Below are 18,906 nucleotides of genomic sequence, written 5' to 3'. Positions count from 1 at the left end.
ATACACTTTAGGATAAAGTTGTTAAAGTCAACTGAAATTATGAGTAAAAAAAAGTTTATTTTAGTTAATTCTAGTTTATTTAGAGATATCACTAAAAAACATATTTTTTCGAGATTAAATACTCAAGATTATTGTCTTAAGTCATAAAATATTACAGACAAATTACTAGTAAAGTCATTTTGTCTTATACAAGTATAAAAAGTTATTTAAAGTTGAAACTAGGCAAAAATATATATTTTTTTGCAGTATAAAAACTTCAGAAACATTTTTAAATTTTTAACTTTGAGATCCTATACTAAATTTATGAAAAAAATGTAAAATCTCAAGCTTATTTATCAATATACCAACAGATTTACTTTAGCTTAACTAATATTTACATTTTCCTTAAGCAAACATAACACAAATCCTCTTCCATCTTGAATATAGGATCAACGCTAAGCAACAATAATAAGTTAACACTGATGCAGAAAATAATCTGGGAATCACTGTTGTATTACTTTTTATATTATTCATTCATATCAACTAGAAAGTAATTCTCTAAAGAAATTTAACTTTTATATTTTATTTTATTGAGGAACCAGCAGTGGATTGTTCATTGACCTTTGACATAAATTTTAATTGAAAATATTGATTATTGATATTTTTTTAGGTTGGTCACAAAGAATAAAATGCCACTTTTTTATTGTCACATAGTTTATTATAAATAGTAATAGTGCTATATTATACACACAGTTTCTTACAACAACTTTATTTCACATCAATATAAATGAAAAAAACATAAAAAAGTAACAAATATAAACTGTAAGACATGAAGCACAGAGGCGTGGTGACAAGGGGCATACAAAAATACACTTGAACACTAAATAAATAAGAAACAGAACCAGAATCGTCAAGCTCCTGTTTACAGCTAAGTAAACATGCAAACAGACAAAAACAATTATAAAAAAATGATGTCAACTGAATAGTGTATTCACTGCCAGAACTGCTGCTTCTTTCGGTTTTGTTTTCTTTTTTTTTTCTTTTTTTTTTGACATGGGGACTTCAATATTTCCCCTGATTGATCACTTTAGACAACCCAAAATGAATTACAATTAAAAAGAGAGAGCAGGTTTTGAGGCTATAGTGAAGACATCTGATCGTTCTCAAACTACAGCACATGAGGTATGAATGTATTGCACTTTCTTTGGGTTCAGTGGATTCACTGGATCCACTAGGCTTCCGTTTTTCTTTTTTCTTTTCTTTTTCCTAACAAACTCAAAAGTCATTGTCCAAAAACAAATGCATCTCACTGCAGGTTGATAGCACTGCTTTAAGACGTAGTGCTGAAAAACATTCCTAGAAAGTGTAAGCTCACCAGCCTGAATCATTCACCAGTGGGGAAGCAGCTAGGCTGATAAAGTCCATCTCCACATTCTTCACACTCTTCATCTTTTCGCTTTATGTGACATAATCCACCTTGTTTGGTCCCTTGGAGAATAGCCAGCCAGGCACAGAGGTGAGCACCAGTTACCAGAGAAGGCGCTACTTTTGGTCCTTCATTGGAACATTCAACCCCACCACTGAAATCACCTCTTGTCAGTCCAGACAAGCAACTTTTTCTGCTGATTACCAACACCTAAATCCTTTCCCCTCATCGTGCCGCCTGGGCCTGGAGCCGCTGGTAAATCCGAACTGTTGCAGTGGTCTCCAGGGATGAATGTCGGAGCAACCATACAGGTCCTATGAGGCCTCTTGAGGGCTTCATATGATGAAAGGCACCTGTATTGCACATAGGGGGGAAAGAAAGAGAATTTAAAGGCACTGTTCCCTTCTAAAGGGAATCAGCCTGGCTGATTCAATGCAGGTACGGTAACAGATGTTAAATGTTACAGAAAAGCCTGTGATCCACAGAGTAGCCATCAAAGCAAGAATCACAAGATAAATAATAAAACCCCACAGTCATCGGTGGAAATGTCTTCAGAATTACTTAGAAGTTGCTCAGTAAAACTAACTTTACAGTGAGGATCAGTGTGGATTTGCTTGGCTGATCAATAACGGCGCTAAATGTGATCTGTAGTGGGACACATGGTTCCTATCCTGACCTGCCAAGGGCCATAATTGCCCCCTGTTAAAGAGCCCTTTACCCTCCTCTTGTACACACGTGCGTGTGCTCACAGACATTCACTGGCACGTCCACATAAACACAAACCCCCTACAGCTGCACAACAATCTCCTCTGGGTTTGGCTAAATTAATAACATCAAGATGTTGCCACTGATGGGCTAGTCAGCATGTGGTAGTGTACTTCACATGGGCCTTCAACAGCACACTGCTCAAATCACAAACTCCGCTCCCTCCTGTCAAACACACTTTAGGAAGCAGCCCTTTTCATTTGGGCGGCTCTCCTCATTACACAGAGGTCATTACATGGCTTGCTGAGCTGCAAGACTTGTTGGGCCAGCTCATCATAGAAGGTCATGAAAGGACAGTGAGGGAATCTGTGTGTGTTGCATGAAGCATGAAGCCACGTGGACAGTTGGATGATGGTAATGTAAACTGAGGTAAGTTGGCCGACAGTGCTCCTTAACATGAATGTAATTTCAGAGCAGCACGGGTGACTTGAGAACCTCAGTCATCAGAGGGGTCTGTGCAATTAGCTTGGATTGTGGGTAAATCTAAACCAAATCACACTGAAAGACCAGGGGTCACTGTGTGATACGTACCCTCTTTAAGCAATCAGTTTGAAACTCTGTGTGAGTTTGAATGAAAAGATCATTAAAATAAATCCTGAAAATTTACCTTGCTCTGGCTGTATTGACCATATTGGTATGTAGGGTGGTGGTCTACAGGGTAAGCTGGTGAAGTGTAGGATGATGGGCAGTAAGACTGAGTACTGGGCAGAGTGGGCATGCTGGTCAGAGCTGGAAGAGCCTCCAAGCGCTGCGAACCATGACAGCTGGCTGCCATAGCTCCATTGGGCTCAAGACCTCCAGTCAGGGGAGAGAGGGCAAAATCACTCTGGGATTGATGTGGTACTCCACTGGGGTTCAACAGGCCCATTACCTGAAACAAAACACAAATTGAACAGAGGTAAATACAAAAAAAAATGTCTAAAGACAAACAATAATAACTACTTTGTTTCATTCTTAGGATGAATCTCATGTTGGAACAATCAGCCATCTTTTCCTCTCTACCCAGGTGGGCTAAAGCGCAGACACGTCCCTTATTACCAGTCAGAAATATATTACCACTGGCTTTCCACACACATGTGGTTCTCTTTACTCTGCTTCACCGACTGCGGAGCTGACAGAGGCTGGGGAGCTGCATCTTCTATCCCCCCAGACGTTTCTGCAAGAGTTCTCCTGTCATATTTATGGAAGCAGATTAAAGCGCAGATTTATTTTGGTGCTTCCTTGTCGTGACAGTTGTGGTCTTGTAGTTTTTCCTTCACAAAGAAAGATTCTGCCTGAGAATGGTCAAAGCTAAAAAGGACAGCTCATGAAAACAATGGAATTCTCATTCTGAATGAGCAACTTTTTTTGCTTTTACAATCAATAACTTTCACAGTTTTTTAGTTTCAGACTCAAACTCTGTGTCCCCTGATGAAGCCAGGATAAGGAGGTCAAAGGGTACATGGGAACAAGGGGTGCGGTGTGTTTGTGTGTGTTAGATCTAACTCGCCTACGTGTGGAATTGTGCATGCACGTGCATGTGTAGTGAGGATTTCTGCTCTGTTGTCAGAGCTGCAGGGGTATCAGTGATACATTGTGAACAGCTGCACCAGGGATTGCGTGAGAAGGAAATGCGTAAAACTGTTTTTTAAAAAATGGGTGAAAAATTTCCCAACTCACAGTCAAGTGGCAAGCAGATGTGAAATTATTTGCAAAATTAAAATTATTCAAGTGAATTTTTATTTTTGCATGGTAAATTGGAAAATCTACAATTTTTTATTTTTAATTATCTTGGGCATTTTTATAATATTTATTAAAACAAATGCTTAAAATATGTTTAAAATATGTCAAAAGGATTTGAACAATTATGGGTAGATTTGAGTTTTTCTCTTGTAAAAGTGAAGCATGGCCTTTTGTAGTGTCATGGGTGTGTTAGATCTGCTCACATGCACCACATCTAGCTGAAACAGCAGCAGTTCTTGATAGTGTCTGTTTTGAGGTTGTGCCGGAGATTATGTCTCGGGGGGGTGCAAATCCTGGCCGCTTGCTTCCTTGGTGAGAAAGGATTGCAGTGGTATGCACCAGAGCAGCTCAGAGACCCCAGTGATGGGGAGAACAATCAGGCCGGGTGCTGCTATCGTTGCAGAGTGATCTGAGGAATATCGTCGATCTAAAGCCAATCTTATCTACATCAAAACTATAGGCTGCTCTGATGTGACCATATCTGGTCTTAGAGCTACCTTGTGCCGGATACGGCATAGTTGGTTGAGCAGGGTGGCTTGCAAAGACAAATTTTGAGTTCAGATAACACAGCAGGACAATTTCAGAGGGGATTTAGTTCAAAATCAAGCTGGCTATGCCGACTAATAAAATGAATGGGTAAAGTTTTTGTAAAGTGCGAAGAGGTCCTCGTGTACTATCAATGTCACAGAATTGAATCACCCCTCATTTCCTTTCCCTTATTAACTTAAAATCAGGAAATTAATTCTATCCCAGTTTGAAATAGAGGAAACTGCATTGCAATATACATTCAAACAGCTGCAGTGAACACACGAATTAAAACAAATTAGTTAACAAAGTGATTCATTTGCATAAATTACACACTTTGTTAGGAGGGGATAGATTACTTCATTCCAATCAATTAAGATACTGGAACATTCTGTGATTGCAATCCCAGACGGAGAAAACATTTAAGGCATGCCGGCCAATTTGCAAGAGGAGATGTTCGTACTGTTCACTCTGTTGGCCGCTTAGGTTAATGTCGAAACCATCCATGAGGCCACAGCACCTTTGGCCCCTTTACTAGACTTTAAGTCCCTTGGTGATCCTATAACGGTGTAAATTCACACCAGCACCTAACTACTAGTTACCATCCAGACCAGATGCGTCAAGATAGCAATTATTTAAAGTAAAAAATTGTTATAATGTTCATTTTAAACCATTACTAATGTCCTCTTCCTGTTTGCGTCATATATTAAAAGTGGGGGAAAAGTTAGGGATTGAGGAACAAAAAAACTTTTTTATGAATAATGTATTCTGTACTCATGCTCATTCTTCAAAGTAGCCAATTATAACTTTAGTTTTTGACTGTTCACCCTGGCAGCAGCCACAAAGCTTGTCTTTATTTCACAATATATACATCTTCAGGCACACTTGCAGCAACAAACCTCCCCGAGGCAGTTTTTTATCTGTGCATAACAGGAGTCTGAGATTGTCTCTCGTGGGAATTAGTACCCAGCATGCTTTGCAGGAGGGCCAGCCACCCTTTGTGGCGGTTAAAAGCTCGTTTTACGCCTGTTAGTCCATCTTCTGGACTAGTAGGGAGCCACTGATGGACACTGATGACTGTGTAATCGACCATAATTGTCTTTTCAGTTTTGATTTGTGTCATCATCTGACATCCGTACATCCTTCCCCATGTTTGGTCCTTTCTGCCTTTCCAAAGACTGACGTTTGCCACATTTTAAATTCATCAAACTCTCCATCACAATAAACAGAAATGAAAAGCTACCAAGTTATTTTGCCTAACAAGGTTTTATCAGTGTCATCGCAATGACACTAAATGGGTCACACAGACAGGTTTGTGTGTGTTATTATCTAAGCATACGGCACATTTTAGATAAACAATGTAGCACTGCTGACCTTCCACATCCTGATCTAACACATATTGATGTGAAAGTGTGAGTAATTCTAAAAGTATTTTTAAAACACAAGTTAACCTGGGGGGAGAGGCTGTTGCCGATGGTGGGGTTGACAGCGCTGTTATGACCTGTCGGGGGACCAAAGCTGTCCGAGTATGCTGGGAAGCTGTGTCGGCCAGACGACAGGCAGTATGCAGAATTTCCATCCTGAGAAGATGCTGATGAGCTGAGCCCACTCTGGTGGACGGAGGTGGGTGGCAGAGGCTGCGGCCGGTGGACCGTACTGGTCTGCTCCGGGGCTGCCGAACACAAAACATGATACTTCAGATTCAAATTTTGTGAGATCAAATGTTTAAAATCTCACAAGTTAATTTATGAGATGTCCTTTCAGTGAGAGATTAAAAAGTGTCTCACCCTGGGCGATAGAAGTCGGAGGGTAAGGACTGTCTGACAGCTGATAAGGCTGAAGGCCCGGCATAGCCGATGGAGGGAAACCGCTAGGTATGAGGTGGTTAAAAGCCATCAGTTGGTTGGCTCCTGCTTGTTTCCTCCATCGTGCCCTTCTGTTGCTGAACCACACCTAAAAGAAGATTAAACTGGATAAGAGGTTCTCCATTTTCTAAAATGTAAAAGTATAACTTTCACTTTATGATGTGATTACGTGCTTTTCTGTGCGTGCTCCATACCATGTCAGTGAATCTGAATGTGTGAGAGCCTTCTCTGTCATATTACAGGGAGCTGAACTGATAAAGATCTTAACGTTTGTTGATTGAAATGAAACCACATCTTTGTGCGCTACTGCAAGTCACAGGGATCACATAACGCCTGAGGGCTGTCATGGCTGTTAGGGTCTATTTTAGGCAGCTGTCTTAATCAAGCAGTCGTTTTTAGAACTTCTCTATTGATGTTTTTAGAAAAATATTTGACCAAAAAAGAGAGAATATTAATTAAAAGACAATAACGCATGGCAGCATCCTCATTTAATTGTATTTTCACATAACATAGATCTGTGACAGGACAGCAGTATGAATGATCACTCGCACAGACATTCAGATTAATTTGAAACCAACTCAGTGGCCTTCAGTCGAGTAGACTGCCCTGATATTGGATGATCGTGAATTCAAATCCATGGTTGAGTCATACCAAAGACTCCAAAAATAGGGCCCAGTGTCACTGCTTAGGCAGGGGAGGGATCATACGCAGAGAACACATTTCACACAACCAGGTGTGTGATAGCTAATTGGATTTAAAAATTTTCAACTTTTTATTTTTATAAAAATGTCCGTCTAACCTGAACTCGAGCTTCTGTCAGTTTGGCGCGTTGAGCCAGCTCCTCTCGTGTGTAGATGTCTGGGTAGTGTGTGCGCTCAAAGGCCCTCTCCAGCTCCTCTAGTTGTTCCGCTGTAAAGGTGGTGCGGCTACGCCTCTGCTTCCTCTTCAAAGGCAGACCTGGCTCGGAGTCCACATCAGAACCCTCGTCCGAGTGACTGGCTGTGATTGCAAAACAAACACATGGTCACTTCCTCATTCACAAGACTGGTGTACAATGAAACATTGTCGTGGACCCTAATCTGTGACACAAAAGCCAGATTCAAGACAGCAGATAATGCTGAGTATAGCACATGGTGTAGATCCACTTTAGATTGTGTCCTCCTGTTCACTTAAACTCCTCAGTGGTTCCTGAGGGGATCAAAAGCCAGAGCCTTCTTGAACATGGATTAAAAGGTACAAGATCCCTCCAGGGTTTCTATTTCCTGGGACACTGTGTCTCTCCCAGTTTTAGCCATGCTGTGTGCCTTTGCAATAGCATCCCAAACTGCAGAAAAGCCCGTCTTTTTGCAGGTGCATCCTAATCTGTTTGTTAAGTTGAGGGCAGGGGAGAGCCAGTGGGTAACTGGGAGACAGCTTTAGGGATCTAATTCAGCAGAAGAAGGGAATCAATGAAGGCCTGAAGCTGAAGGCAAAGAACTATTCCTGCATTCAGGGTGAGGTTGGCCATCTATTAAAAAATGATTAGGCTCCGCAAACTAGCGTGACAGCCGTCTATTGTCCACCGATACGTGCTCAATCCCCCTTCTCATTCTCATGTGCACACTCACAAATATGCATCTGCTGCGTCTGAGCTTTCATTCAGTCAGTGTAGTCTAAGACAATGTGACAAACACAGACGGACTAAAAAAAACTAAAAGAGTTAGAAACCGTTCCCAAGTCTAACCAAATGTGACCTCACCAAGAGGGTTCACTGCACCTTTTCCTCACTCAGAGTTCACAGCAAACACCTAAGCTAAGGCAGAGGCACTGAGGGGCTCAAGAGAGGCAGGTGTAAGCAAGAAAAAAGCTTCAACTGTGTCCTTTCTGTTTGCCCGAGAATGCCAATTTGCCCTCTGCCCCCCAGATTTAAAGCTTTAATTAAAAAGTGCCAAGTCAGACACGGAGGGAGGAGCACAGGGATCTCCCCTTGCCTCTGGAGCCACTGGAGCCAAGCAGGAAATGTTTGCGCTGGTTGCCAGTGTGTGTCTGACCAGGCATTACACACGGATTTGGCCTCTGGGATTGCCGCTGTGCAAAGGACCGCCAACAAACAAGATTCTGATGTAGAGCTCTTTATTACATTTAAACCAAGGGTGCCACGCAGGCATTTGGGCTCTTTGGGGATTGGTTGAGTGCTTCAAAACTCCTGGAATGTAGAAGAAAAAGGCAAAGAAAGTAAAATGCAATGTTGAGACCACTTTAAACCTAAAGAAACTAAAAAAATGAATTAAGAAAAAGTACCAGAAGAGCTCATAAACTCTAAAGCTTCTATTTGTACTGTAACTAAAAAAAAAAGACCTGGGGGTGGAACTTTGTCTACTGCCTCTTTTGTTTTTCTCTTTTCCCTTTTACCCACTCTTTTTATTATTTGTTACTACAGAGAGAACGCTCCGTCACAGACTCTCCCTTAATGGCAAATGACAATGTTGCTTTTGTCATCCTATGGCCAGCTCTTTCCTTTTTATATCATCCTCTCACACTCCCTCTTTTACTTTTTCTGAGTGTGAGAGGCCAGGCTTTTGTATCTTAGCAGGGAAAAGCCTGTGGCAGGGCTCTATTGGACCGATTACCACGCTCCATCTGTAGGAGCCATCAGGGACGCCCGGGCCTGTATTCAGGGGCCTGTCACCTGCCCAGCAGGGGAGTTGGGAGGAAAGAGGGGGTTGTAGGGTAGGAAGGAGGCTGTGGAGCCAGGGGCTGAGTGGGGGAATGAAGAGTAGGAGGGAGAGAGGGCACAAAGGGATCCAGAGAAGGGCCACTGGGGGCCGTGGAGGGGCACAGCAGGGGAGTGCCCCTTCATTCCCTCCTTCCACAGCCTGAGGGGCAAAAGACTGGGGGATGGGGAGTCGAAGGGCTGACATGGAGAGAAACTGAAGGTACCTGGAAAAGGAACATGAAACGAGGGGAGGACTAACTCGGGAAAACGCTGGTGTTCACCACTCACAAAAAATAGGGCCTGCCCCTTCTGTCTCATCCACTCACCTGCCCCATACTGTACATCCACCAATCAATACACCCACATCTTCCACACTTTCACTCACAGTTGCAGTGGGTCAGTTTAACTCAAGATGATGCAGGAACCCATTTGTTCCCACACTGTTTCCACAATGACAGAGGAGGACACTAACCGCACAAAGGCAGGCCCCAACCTCCTTACTTAAACACTCAAATCAAATTTTACGCTGAGGCTAAAACGCTGGGGAGTTGAAAATACTCGACCGGCGCTCACAGTCAGGCTATGGCTGTGACAAGAATCCTAGCAGTAAAGATAGAACATTATCCCTCAAGCGGAAATTCAACCTGCTGAAAAAATGAACAGTGGAACAGTTGTTTTAAAACAAAATAAGATGTATGGAACTTAATGGACACGGGTTAGGGTGGACATGGTGAAATTTTGCACAGTTCAACAAGTGATTTCAACAAGTTCAACAACAACAAAAAAGAAATCAGACAAGTGCATTTAAAAATGTACATGCATAAACATAATTGATCTGAAATCAGAATGGGAAGTACAGCACTACAATTCACAACTCTGTGTAAACACAACCATTTAAGGGTGAAGAGGAGACTGACAGGCACGAAAGATAAACTCAAGAGGGCTACAGATGTGAACCTGGAGAACGTCCGCTTTCATTAGCTTCACGTGCAGCAGCAGTGAGTCTAACAGCAAAGACAAAAGAGAAGATTGTAGGGATGAAGGGCACGCTTGTTTATTGCTTAGACTACCGCAGCCAGGACTCATCTTGGCAAGCTTTCACTCTTCCACACTGCTCCAAGAGATGTTAATATGACAAGACATGCAGACGCCAATGCAGATTCCCACCCAAATGTTCAACACCTGTGTGAATTCAGTGCAAACTGACATTTTGTTCACTTTCTGGTCTCCAAAACTGTTGCACACAAACATCTACATTTGAAAGAAAATGTGCCTAAATTTTGCATCTGTTGAACCGTTATGTTCAAAGACTGCTAAAAAAATGTTCATGCTGCAAGGCTATGATTTTAATACGAAATGTAACACAGCCACATTTTTTCATCGTGATTGACAAATCTATAAATGCTTGCTAAAACTGGTGATGAAACAATTTTAAATTGAATTCCAATGCTGAAAAAAGCATTATACCTCATATTTCATTGCTAGCATTGCTACTCCTTAAACGAGGATAGACACAAATTAAATATTTTTATTTTTATATTGTTGTATCTAAGAAGCAAAGAAAGTGTACCATATTATTGTCAAGCCTATACTGTGATGTTGGATAGTTTCACATTTTGGACAAATGTCTTTTCAAAAAGATTTAACAACTAAACTTCAAATATTATGACAAGAAAAATCCAAATAAAAAAAAGTGAAAAGGATGAACAACCACAGGAAAAAAGAGAAAAACACACGGGGCAGCTTTTAGTCTCTTCTTGGTAGGAGTTGGCTTTCCTGTCCTCCAAGGGCTGTTAAATAGTGAAGGTAATCGAGCTTGTGACATGTGTTCGCAACCCAAAACAAAGGGCAGAAGAGACAAATGAACTAGCTATTTACGCAGGGAAGTAGATCTGGCCCTTTCAGGCCACAAAGCACAGTGCGAGTGGGCCACTGAATAAAACAGTGGCATGACATATAGAGCCAGAGCGAGCAGATGCACGGGAGCAAAAGAATGGTTAACTGACAGCTTATGGACTCAGCTGGAGTTAACAGTTAAAGGAAAAGGAGTGAGTGGGCTGCTCACTTGACTTGCTAAAGAGACCCCAGGAACCTGCAGCTGCCTGGGAAGTGAGGGGGGTGACAAAAAGGGGGAAAAAAGCAATGTAATAATGATAATGTGATGGACAGACGAAAATGACACAAGTGTGCAAAGGAGGCTGACACTTTTAGGACAAAGAAGCAGCTATGGCAATATGAAATTGAAAGATGTATCTGCCTAATACTGGTGGGGTGACAGGAAGCCTCAAATGGCTCTGCATGGCTATTATGTGAGCCCATTGTAAGGTGGTTATTATTTAGTTCCACTGTGGTGCAGTTAGGTGAGAGTTTCACGGTGGCATTTCCACCCTCAGGGCTGGGACAAAGCAACTTCACAGAGCACACGTGGGGCTGCAGCAACAGACCAGACTGCTGCACGTTCCAGTCGAACAGAGACTAACCAGCAAAGCGCGTCATCAGCCTCAGCTCTTTCAGGCGAAAAACCAACAACCCAACAAGCAAACCCAGAACACTCTGGTTGAGTCAAATGGTAACAAAAACCAACAGAAATGAAATCTATCAGAGCCATGCTGACTTCTTGGTGTGACATCCTGATAATACTTTCTCATTTGACATGTTTTCCCAAACATTATCGTAACCTCTTTTTTCCTGGGGCCTGATAGTTTTAACAGTCAAGTGACCCTAAGTTGGCCCCTGACCTTTTCACAGAAACCGATCAGTGCAGCAGTTGAAACAGCTTTGCTGCTGCCCCCACAAACATCACAGACACTCCACAGAGAGAAAAAACATCACTGCATTCCACACTGTCAAATAATAAATACTGATTTATGGGCTATTTTTCATATTTGATCAGTGATTTTAACCCATTTTGTTAACAGATAATATTAAATTTACTATTTTTTACATACTTACATACTCTTTTTACATACTCCTCTAGGTTTAATGGCATAATTTTGGGTTTCTAGATGTGTTTTTTCACCCAAAAAAAGTAAAAAACAGCAGAGCAGAAAACGTGCTAAGAGAAAGTGCTCCACAAAAACCAAGGCTAAACAAAGTTAAGTGATTGACAACGCTGTCTGGCATTACTCAATTAACCATCCTATTGTGCCTGTCTATGAGAAGTCCCTTCGCCTCCGACCTCTTTTTTTCATTGCATTCTTTTATCCTTCCTATCACAGTTTTCCTTGCCTAATACTTCCAAGGGTATAGAAAGCTCTTTTTCAGCCGGGGCACCTCTCCTTGACCTTCTTTTGCTCGCTGCTTCTCTTTCAGTTGCTTCTCAGTGTTTTGGGTGAATGTGGAGAGTACATAAGCATCGAGGGGCCGGCTCGGGGCAGGACCGAGGCCCGTTACTTCAAAGGTGCCCGGCATTCATTAATTGTTCTTTGAATTAATATTGGGGGATCACAATGCGGATGCCACCACTGAAAGATTCTTAAATGAAGCATAGAGTTTGCATTCAACTGCACATAAGCCAGTGTTGATTTTTTCATCTTTTAGAGGAAGATGAAGGGAAAAAGTGTAGATCTATCTATCTATCTATCTATCTATCTATCTATCTATCTATCTATTATAAATAAAGCGCAATTATAATTTTCTAATAGGGCCAAATGTTTGCTATAACAAACACATCCCACTCTAAAACTGTTCTTTCTGCTCTCAAATGTTCCTCAGTCTTAAGCCAAAATCCCAAAGAGTCACTTACCCAGTTTATTTACACAAACAAAGTCCTCCTCAGTTCCTTTGAGCAAAGAAGCTAAATCTTTCATGTTTTGTCAGCTCTTGATTCCTCCTGTCCCTCTGGCTATTTGCCTGCCTCTGGACAATAGAAGCAGGAGAATGGCAACAGATTGTTGGAATGCACCTCAATGAAACCAATTATTACATGTTGACTGCGTTCACCATGGCAGGTTTGAAAGAACTGGCTTCATTCATTTAGGCACCGCAGGACTCCTTTTGGAGAAAAGTTCTCCCTTTGACTGTTTGTATTTCTGAGCTTTCTTTTTCTCTCTGCCTTTCACCCCCTCCTGCCATAAATAGATCCTGCGAGAGTGGCTAGCCTCCTTTCATGACTTTGGTAACTTTAATTAGTTAAATGAGGCTAAAGGCTGAGGTGCTAACTTTAAATAAATAGAGGATGTGATCAATGATTAAATAAGGCCGGATAACGGTCAGACTTCTGCAGCGTTTGAAGGTTTTTTGTTTTGTTTTGAAAAGGTAATTTTATTAAATGTTGGTTTATATGTTATTATTTGAAAAAAAATGTGTTTGACATTTCTTAACTGCAAAAGCATTTTTTTCTGAATTTGTGGAGTTACAAAAACACCTCACGTCTGTTTCCAGGCCTTGTTCATGCCATGTAGCAATAGCACCATCCACTCTACTTTATCCCACAAACCTTAGTAGTCCTTTTTTTCCCAGACAAATAAATCTAAATGAGTCAGCTTTGATCTTAGCACTTAAGGGAAGCCAACAATAGTAGTAGAGGAGAAAGGGGCAGAGAGCAACAGGCCTCTCCCCACCACAACAATGGCCTCAGCAAACACCTACTTAATCAATATTTGGCCAGAAGACACTCTCTTGGTCCCCAAACCACCCTATTCACATTCTAATGAACTGCTATAAAGGAGAAAAACAACAAGTACTTGCACAAAGAAACACAAGAAGTAAGACTGTTCTGTGTATCAGTGTGAGGAAAATATTCTTCCCTGTTTGCATGAAGTCAGCTAATGTTATCCAGATCCTTAAAAAAGTTTGTTTTAATTTGTTAATCAGAAAAATGTGTTTTTTCCCCCTAAAAATGACTTTGTTCTCCTAAAGCACAATAAATAACCAAAATAAGGTTAATAAAATAAATAAAAATTGTTTTTTTAAGAATTTTTTTTCAACTTTGCTGCAGTTTTGGATGTGCCAACGTGGACGCCACAGCAGAGAGGTAAGTGTCCCGCACAGTCACCGCATTAAATGTGTGCGCCCAGGGCGAAAAGGAAAAGGGGTGGACTTTGAATGAGATGAAAGTGGAGAGAAATAAAGGGTTTGGATTTAATCTAGTGAGGAGAAGATTTTCCCTGCGCTCACTGGCTGAAGGCGTCACGCTCGCTGCGCAAAGACAAAAAAGGTCGCGCTGAAAAGCTCTGCGCGCAAAAGTGACGGAACCGTTCTATCTAACGGAGAGCACAATTCACGCCAGGAACGTAAACATATGACCTATTTTGAATTATAGAGTTCCTAAACTGCAGGTTCTTGTAAACAAAGAGTCGTTTACTATCATCTCCTGAAGAGTGTCCACCTTCTAACAACTCTTCTCAGTCATCAACAGGTCATAAATCAACAGGTGTTTGTCCGGAAAGCTCATTTCTGCTTTTTCGAATTCATTTACCACAGATATGAGTTTAGAATATAAGTTCAAATAAAAAAAGCTCGAAATCTATAAAGCAGAACCCATTGGGTCTATTGGTGTCCCTGAATAATTCATCACTCATTGCCGGTTCATAATGTCTTCTCTCCGCCTTTTGTCAGCGCCGTTTTTCTCTCCCTTTCTTTCTCCATTTTGAAAAGCTCTAGCTTCTTTTTGTACACCACTGAGTTTGGCTTTTGTGCGCTTCAAACTAAGGTGTGAGTTTCAATGGACTCTCCATGCTTTGTCCCCTGAAGTTCATCCTCAAGTGTCCGATTAGGTGTAAGGGAGGGGGGTGGCGGCGGGGAGAAAAGTTTCTCAGGCTTGGAAGTAAGACAAATGTTTGATTTAAGAATAGCTCTGCATATTTGCAAACCGTCAAACGGACGGCACGCATGCGTAAAGACGCACAATGGTAAAGGTTTTTTAAAGAGAAAAACGACTTTTAAACGATTAAATCTAACTATGCAAACAATTGTAGACATTATTATTATTATTATTATTATTATTATTATTATTATTATTATTATTATTACTACTACTATTATAATTATTATTGTTATTATTATTATTAACATGGTTTCAGTTAATGCAGAACAGCTCCCAAGTCAGAAAACCATCAGGATCACTGCTCTCCCCCTCTAAATTTATTTTATCTGAGTTGTTTGGGGGGCAAAAGGCCTTTAAATTGTAAAATCTTAACTTACATCTGTCCCCCAGAATGCCGTCAATGCTGTGTTTAGTCCTTGGTTCGTTTTCCTCGATCGCCCTCTTCTCCACTTCATCCTCTTCCTCCTCATCCTCACCAGCTCCACCGAACTTTGAGCGCATGATGCGACTGATGGCGCTCACTAGAATCAAAAACAAGAGATGGACCTTAAAAGCTGTTTATTTACATTTATGTCAGAAAAGAATTAACAGACTAACCATTCCATTTCCTATAATTGACAAAAGAGTTTTTTGTTTTGATTTATTTTTTCTTTCCTGTAACTTGAACTGTTCGCCAACCTGAAGGGACGTTGTTCCTGTCGCAGATTCCATCTTTCAGTAATTTGTCCCTGATTTCCCAGCTGAACATTCCGGGGGTTTCTCTCTTGTACTCCTCGATTTTCTTGTCTATTTCTGGTGAAGTGGTTTGCTACAGTGCGCAAAAGACAAAGTTTAGTAAAAAAAAAATAAAGTAAAAAAGATAAAGAAAAAGGAAAAAAACAGAAACTTTAAGATGATATCGGCTTCACGAAAAGTTAATTGCTCTGTCTGACCTTTTAAATTTGGATCAGAGTATTCCCCATTTATATTTTTTATTCATTTACTTTTCTGTTTCTTGAATATTGTGCAGCAACTTTAAACATTTGTTTTAATCATTTTTATGAAATGCCCTATTTATAAGTGCATAAAAACTCTGACCATGTATTTCAGCAACATTTCAAATTTATATTTGTTGCAAATTCGACGTTTTACCTTCTTTTTTTTTAGGGACAAACATTTCTAAAATAAAGGTGTGATCCAGCTCTCCGGGTGCCTCGGAGGAGTGCACTCGGTTCCTCACCTTTGGCTTGCTGCCGCCGATGGCGCCCGGCCTGATGGAGCCCGTCTCCTGGTATCGGCACAGGATCTTGGAGACGCAGCCGTGGGAAACTCGAAGCTGGCGGGAGATGACACACGGCCGGATGCCGTGGTGCGCCATCTCCACGATCTTATGTCGGATATGATTGGGCAGAGGTCTGCCATTGATGAAGACTCCGCCGAGCTGGTTGACCCGACCTTGTCCGAGCGGCGTGGAGACTGGAAAGACACGGGTTTAGGTTAGAAAAATCCAGAGACCTTTGTTTGTTGATCAAATATGAAAATATGACATGTAACTTTTCAATAATATTTGTTTTACAGATTTGAAACAACGTCAAAGAGCAAAGAAAGTTCAACTCTATAAAAACAGCGTGACAGTTCTCCTAAAGAAAATTTAATTTAATTGTCACTTGTTGTAAAAAGTTCTTATCAACTCTGCGCCTTTACACAGAGATTTTCTGAAACCACTGAAGTTCTGCGCGGTCACGGAGACTTACTCAGAGCGAGTTTGTCAGCTTCAAAGCTCTTACCTTCCAGGGAGTATCCGCCCCGCGGGTAGTTCTGGTGGGGACTTGGTCTCATCATTCTTGGTAAACCTCCTGCAAGCGCCGTCATTATTCCAGTCTCCTGCAGGCAACTTTTAGAGCACAGATGCGTCTTCACTCTACAGAACGTGTTCGGTTTCTGCAGCTGAGCGCGCTCTGCGGCTGCGGCGCATGCAGGTCTCCTTTTCTTGAGTAACAGGTTGGTCCTCAGGAGGAAAAGTGAACCGGGGCCTCAGAGACTGACTGGTCCCCGGTGGTAAGTGTGAGTGGGCGGTGAGTTTAGATCAACGTGCAGATTTCTGACAGTGCTCGAAGGATTAGAAGATGCTCTGAGAGGATGCATGGAAGTCAAACATTTTATCTCTGGTCGCTGTCCCCACTGTCTCCGCGCCGCGCGCGCTGATTGGTTACAAATCCGGACATTTGTGGAGAGGAGGAGCATTCCGATTGGAGAGCAGGAGTTCAGCTCGTTTGGACTGACCTCACGAGTCCATATTGTCATGTCACAGGCTTCTGAGGAAATGGGCCTTCATGGGGACCAACACTTAAAAAAAAAGCAAAATCCGTTGATTTAGAAAAAAGTTTATGAAGTTGCCTTCTGATCCAGATTTCTTATGATCAGTAAATTGTTCTACGGAAAGCTTGACAAAACTAAATCAGATTTATAGAGCTTGTCAAATGTGGCTTCGAAAGTGTAAATGTGACAAAAAATAAATACGTAAAACCGTTTAACCCACCAAACCACGAGCACATGTGCACTAAAATTTAGTGTTAGCTCGCTTTTTTCAAGTAAAAAACCAAAAGGGTAATGTTGCAATGAATACAAAATCATAATTTTTGTATTGATTATACACTTTGAACATTTTTTTGAGTTTATTTATTTTATACATAGATACGTGCAAAGCAAAAAAATCAACGTTCAGGAGAAAAGTTTTTTTTAACAAAATATGAGTATTTTTAATCCTCTTGGAGTTTACAAATACCTTAATAATTTTACTTGTGTTATTTTCTATTAATAATGAATAACAGTTGGCCAAATAGTATTGTATAAATAACAAATGAGATGACTAACTCACGTTATTGAAAATGCATAATCCCTTAAGACATTATCAACAAAAACTAATATTAAAAAATGCTCCATTATTTTTATTTTGAACGTTTTTTATTTTTACTGTGTGACCATTTAAGTTTCTAAAAACTATTTCGTCCATTCCTTGTTTTTTTGTTTCCCTGTGCAAACCTGAAATCAGAAAGTTATTGGCTCCAAAAAAACGCGTTTATCTTTATTAATCATCGGGAGGGACAAGTGCCGGAGCAAAGCATGAGTCTTGTGGCTGCAGCAGACAATAGAGGTGCGCAGGGGGGAAAAAAACTGCTGTTGATGAGGGGGATGCTGAGCGTGGAGAAAAGGATCTATTCTTTTCTCTGAGTTCCAGCGCGACCCACGCAAAAAACTCTGCGTGATCGTCTAGTTGCGCTTATTTAACAAAGGATGCTGCGCGGACGCGTGGTCGGGCCACACGGAGGTGTAACACATCCGTGCAAATGTTCCATTGCTGTTATGCAGGCCCACATGAGGGATCACTTGACTTTTCTGAAGCTTGTAGAGATGTGATAATTGTAGTAATCAGGCGTGTTTAATAGACCAGTACTTTTTTAACCCCCCTCCCTCCCTGAGGAACAGGTCTGAAGGCTGCTGCCATACTGCCAATTCTTTTTACAGGCTCTCAGCGCATTCCTTGAAAGAGGGTTTGGTCGTGACCTCTTTAAAGCAATTTTATTAAAATTATATCATTTTTTTATATCTGTCAAATCAGCACTTTTAAAATATGATAATCCAGAAAATGTCACTTTAAATGCACCCGTTTCTTCAAATATTTCGACAAGTTTTTATTTGCTCAATAGGGGAAAAATGTATTTTCCCAGTGAGCAGAGTAAACACACATTTTCGAAGGAGCAAAAATGTATTTTATTCCTGTTTAACGTCTTTCTACTGCAGTACACACTGTTCAGTGTGTTTTAACTTTTTTTCCCTGCAAGTCTGTGCAGGGGGAAAAAGGCACAAGACATATGGAAACATTATACCTCCATAAAAGCAAGAAGTGGGGCCACAAAAAGTTATCATACTAAAGTTTAACTGTCATGAAAAGGATATCGGATCAAGCATGTCAAATCAATTAGAGTAGTAAGCTGTGGCAAAACTGCACTGGGGTGGACAAAATGCTTCAAAATAAAGCATATCCCTAAAGGGAAACTGGTTGTTATGTATATCTGGATACGTGCACACAGGGCAGGCTGAGTATTTTAGGCATTTTACATCTGACTGACTCACAAATACATTTTAAGAATTATTTTTCCTGCCATTACTGAAAACAACTTAG

The 18,906-nt window shown here is 41.0% G+C and overlaps 1 protein-coding gene across 1 annotated transcript; it reads right to left on the bottom strand.

The window, feature by feature from the left end:
• Window positions 1–675: 675 nt before the first annotated feature.
• Window positions 676–17,034, bottom strand: LOC100049190 (paired box protein Pax-3). The gene is made up of 9 exons (XM_004079227.4): window positions 16,511–17,034; window positions 15,964–16,199; window positions 15,423–15,552; window positions 15,122–15,265; window positions 7,082–7,281; window positions 6,205–6,370; window positions 5,869–6,089; window positions 2,778–3,041; window positions 676–1,758 (listed from the first exon to the last, which is right to left on the bottom strand). The coding sequence occupies exons 1-9, from the start codon at window positions 16,593–16,595 to the stop codon at window positions 1,741–1,743; spliced, it is 1,464 nt and encodes a 487-aa protein (XP_004079275.1). The 5' UTR covers window positions 16,596–17,034; the 3' UTR covers window positions 676–1,740.
• Between the last annotated feature and the right edge of the window lie 1,872 nt (window positions 17,035–18,906).

This window comes from Oryzias latipes, chromosome 17 (genome assembly GCF_002234675.1).
Source record: "Oryzias latipes chromosome 17, ASM223467v1".
In the NCBI taxonomy this organism is placed as follows: domain Eukaryota; kingdom Metazoa; phylum Chordata; class Actinopteri; order Beloniformes; family Adrianichthyidae; genus Oryzias; species Oryzias latipes.
The sequence above is the reverse complement of the archived record's forward strand: the minus strand, read 5'-3'. Positions and strand labels throughout refer to the sequence as shown.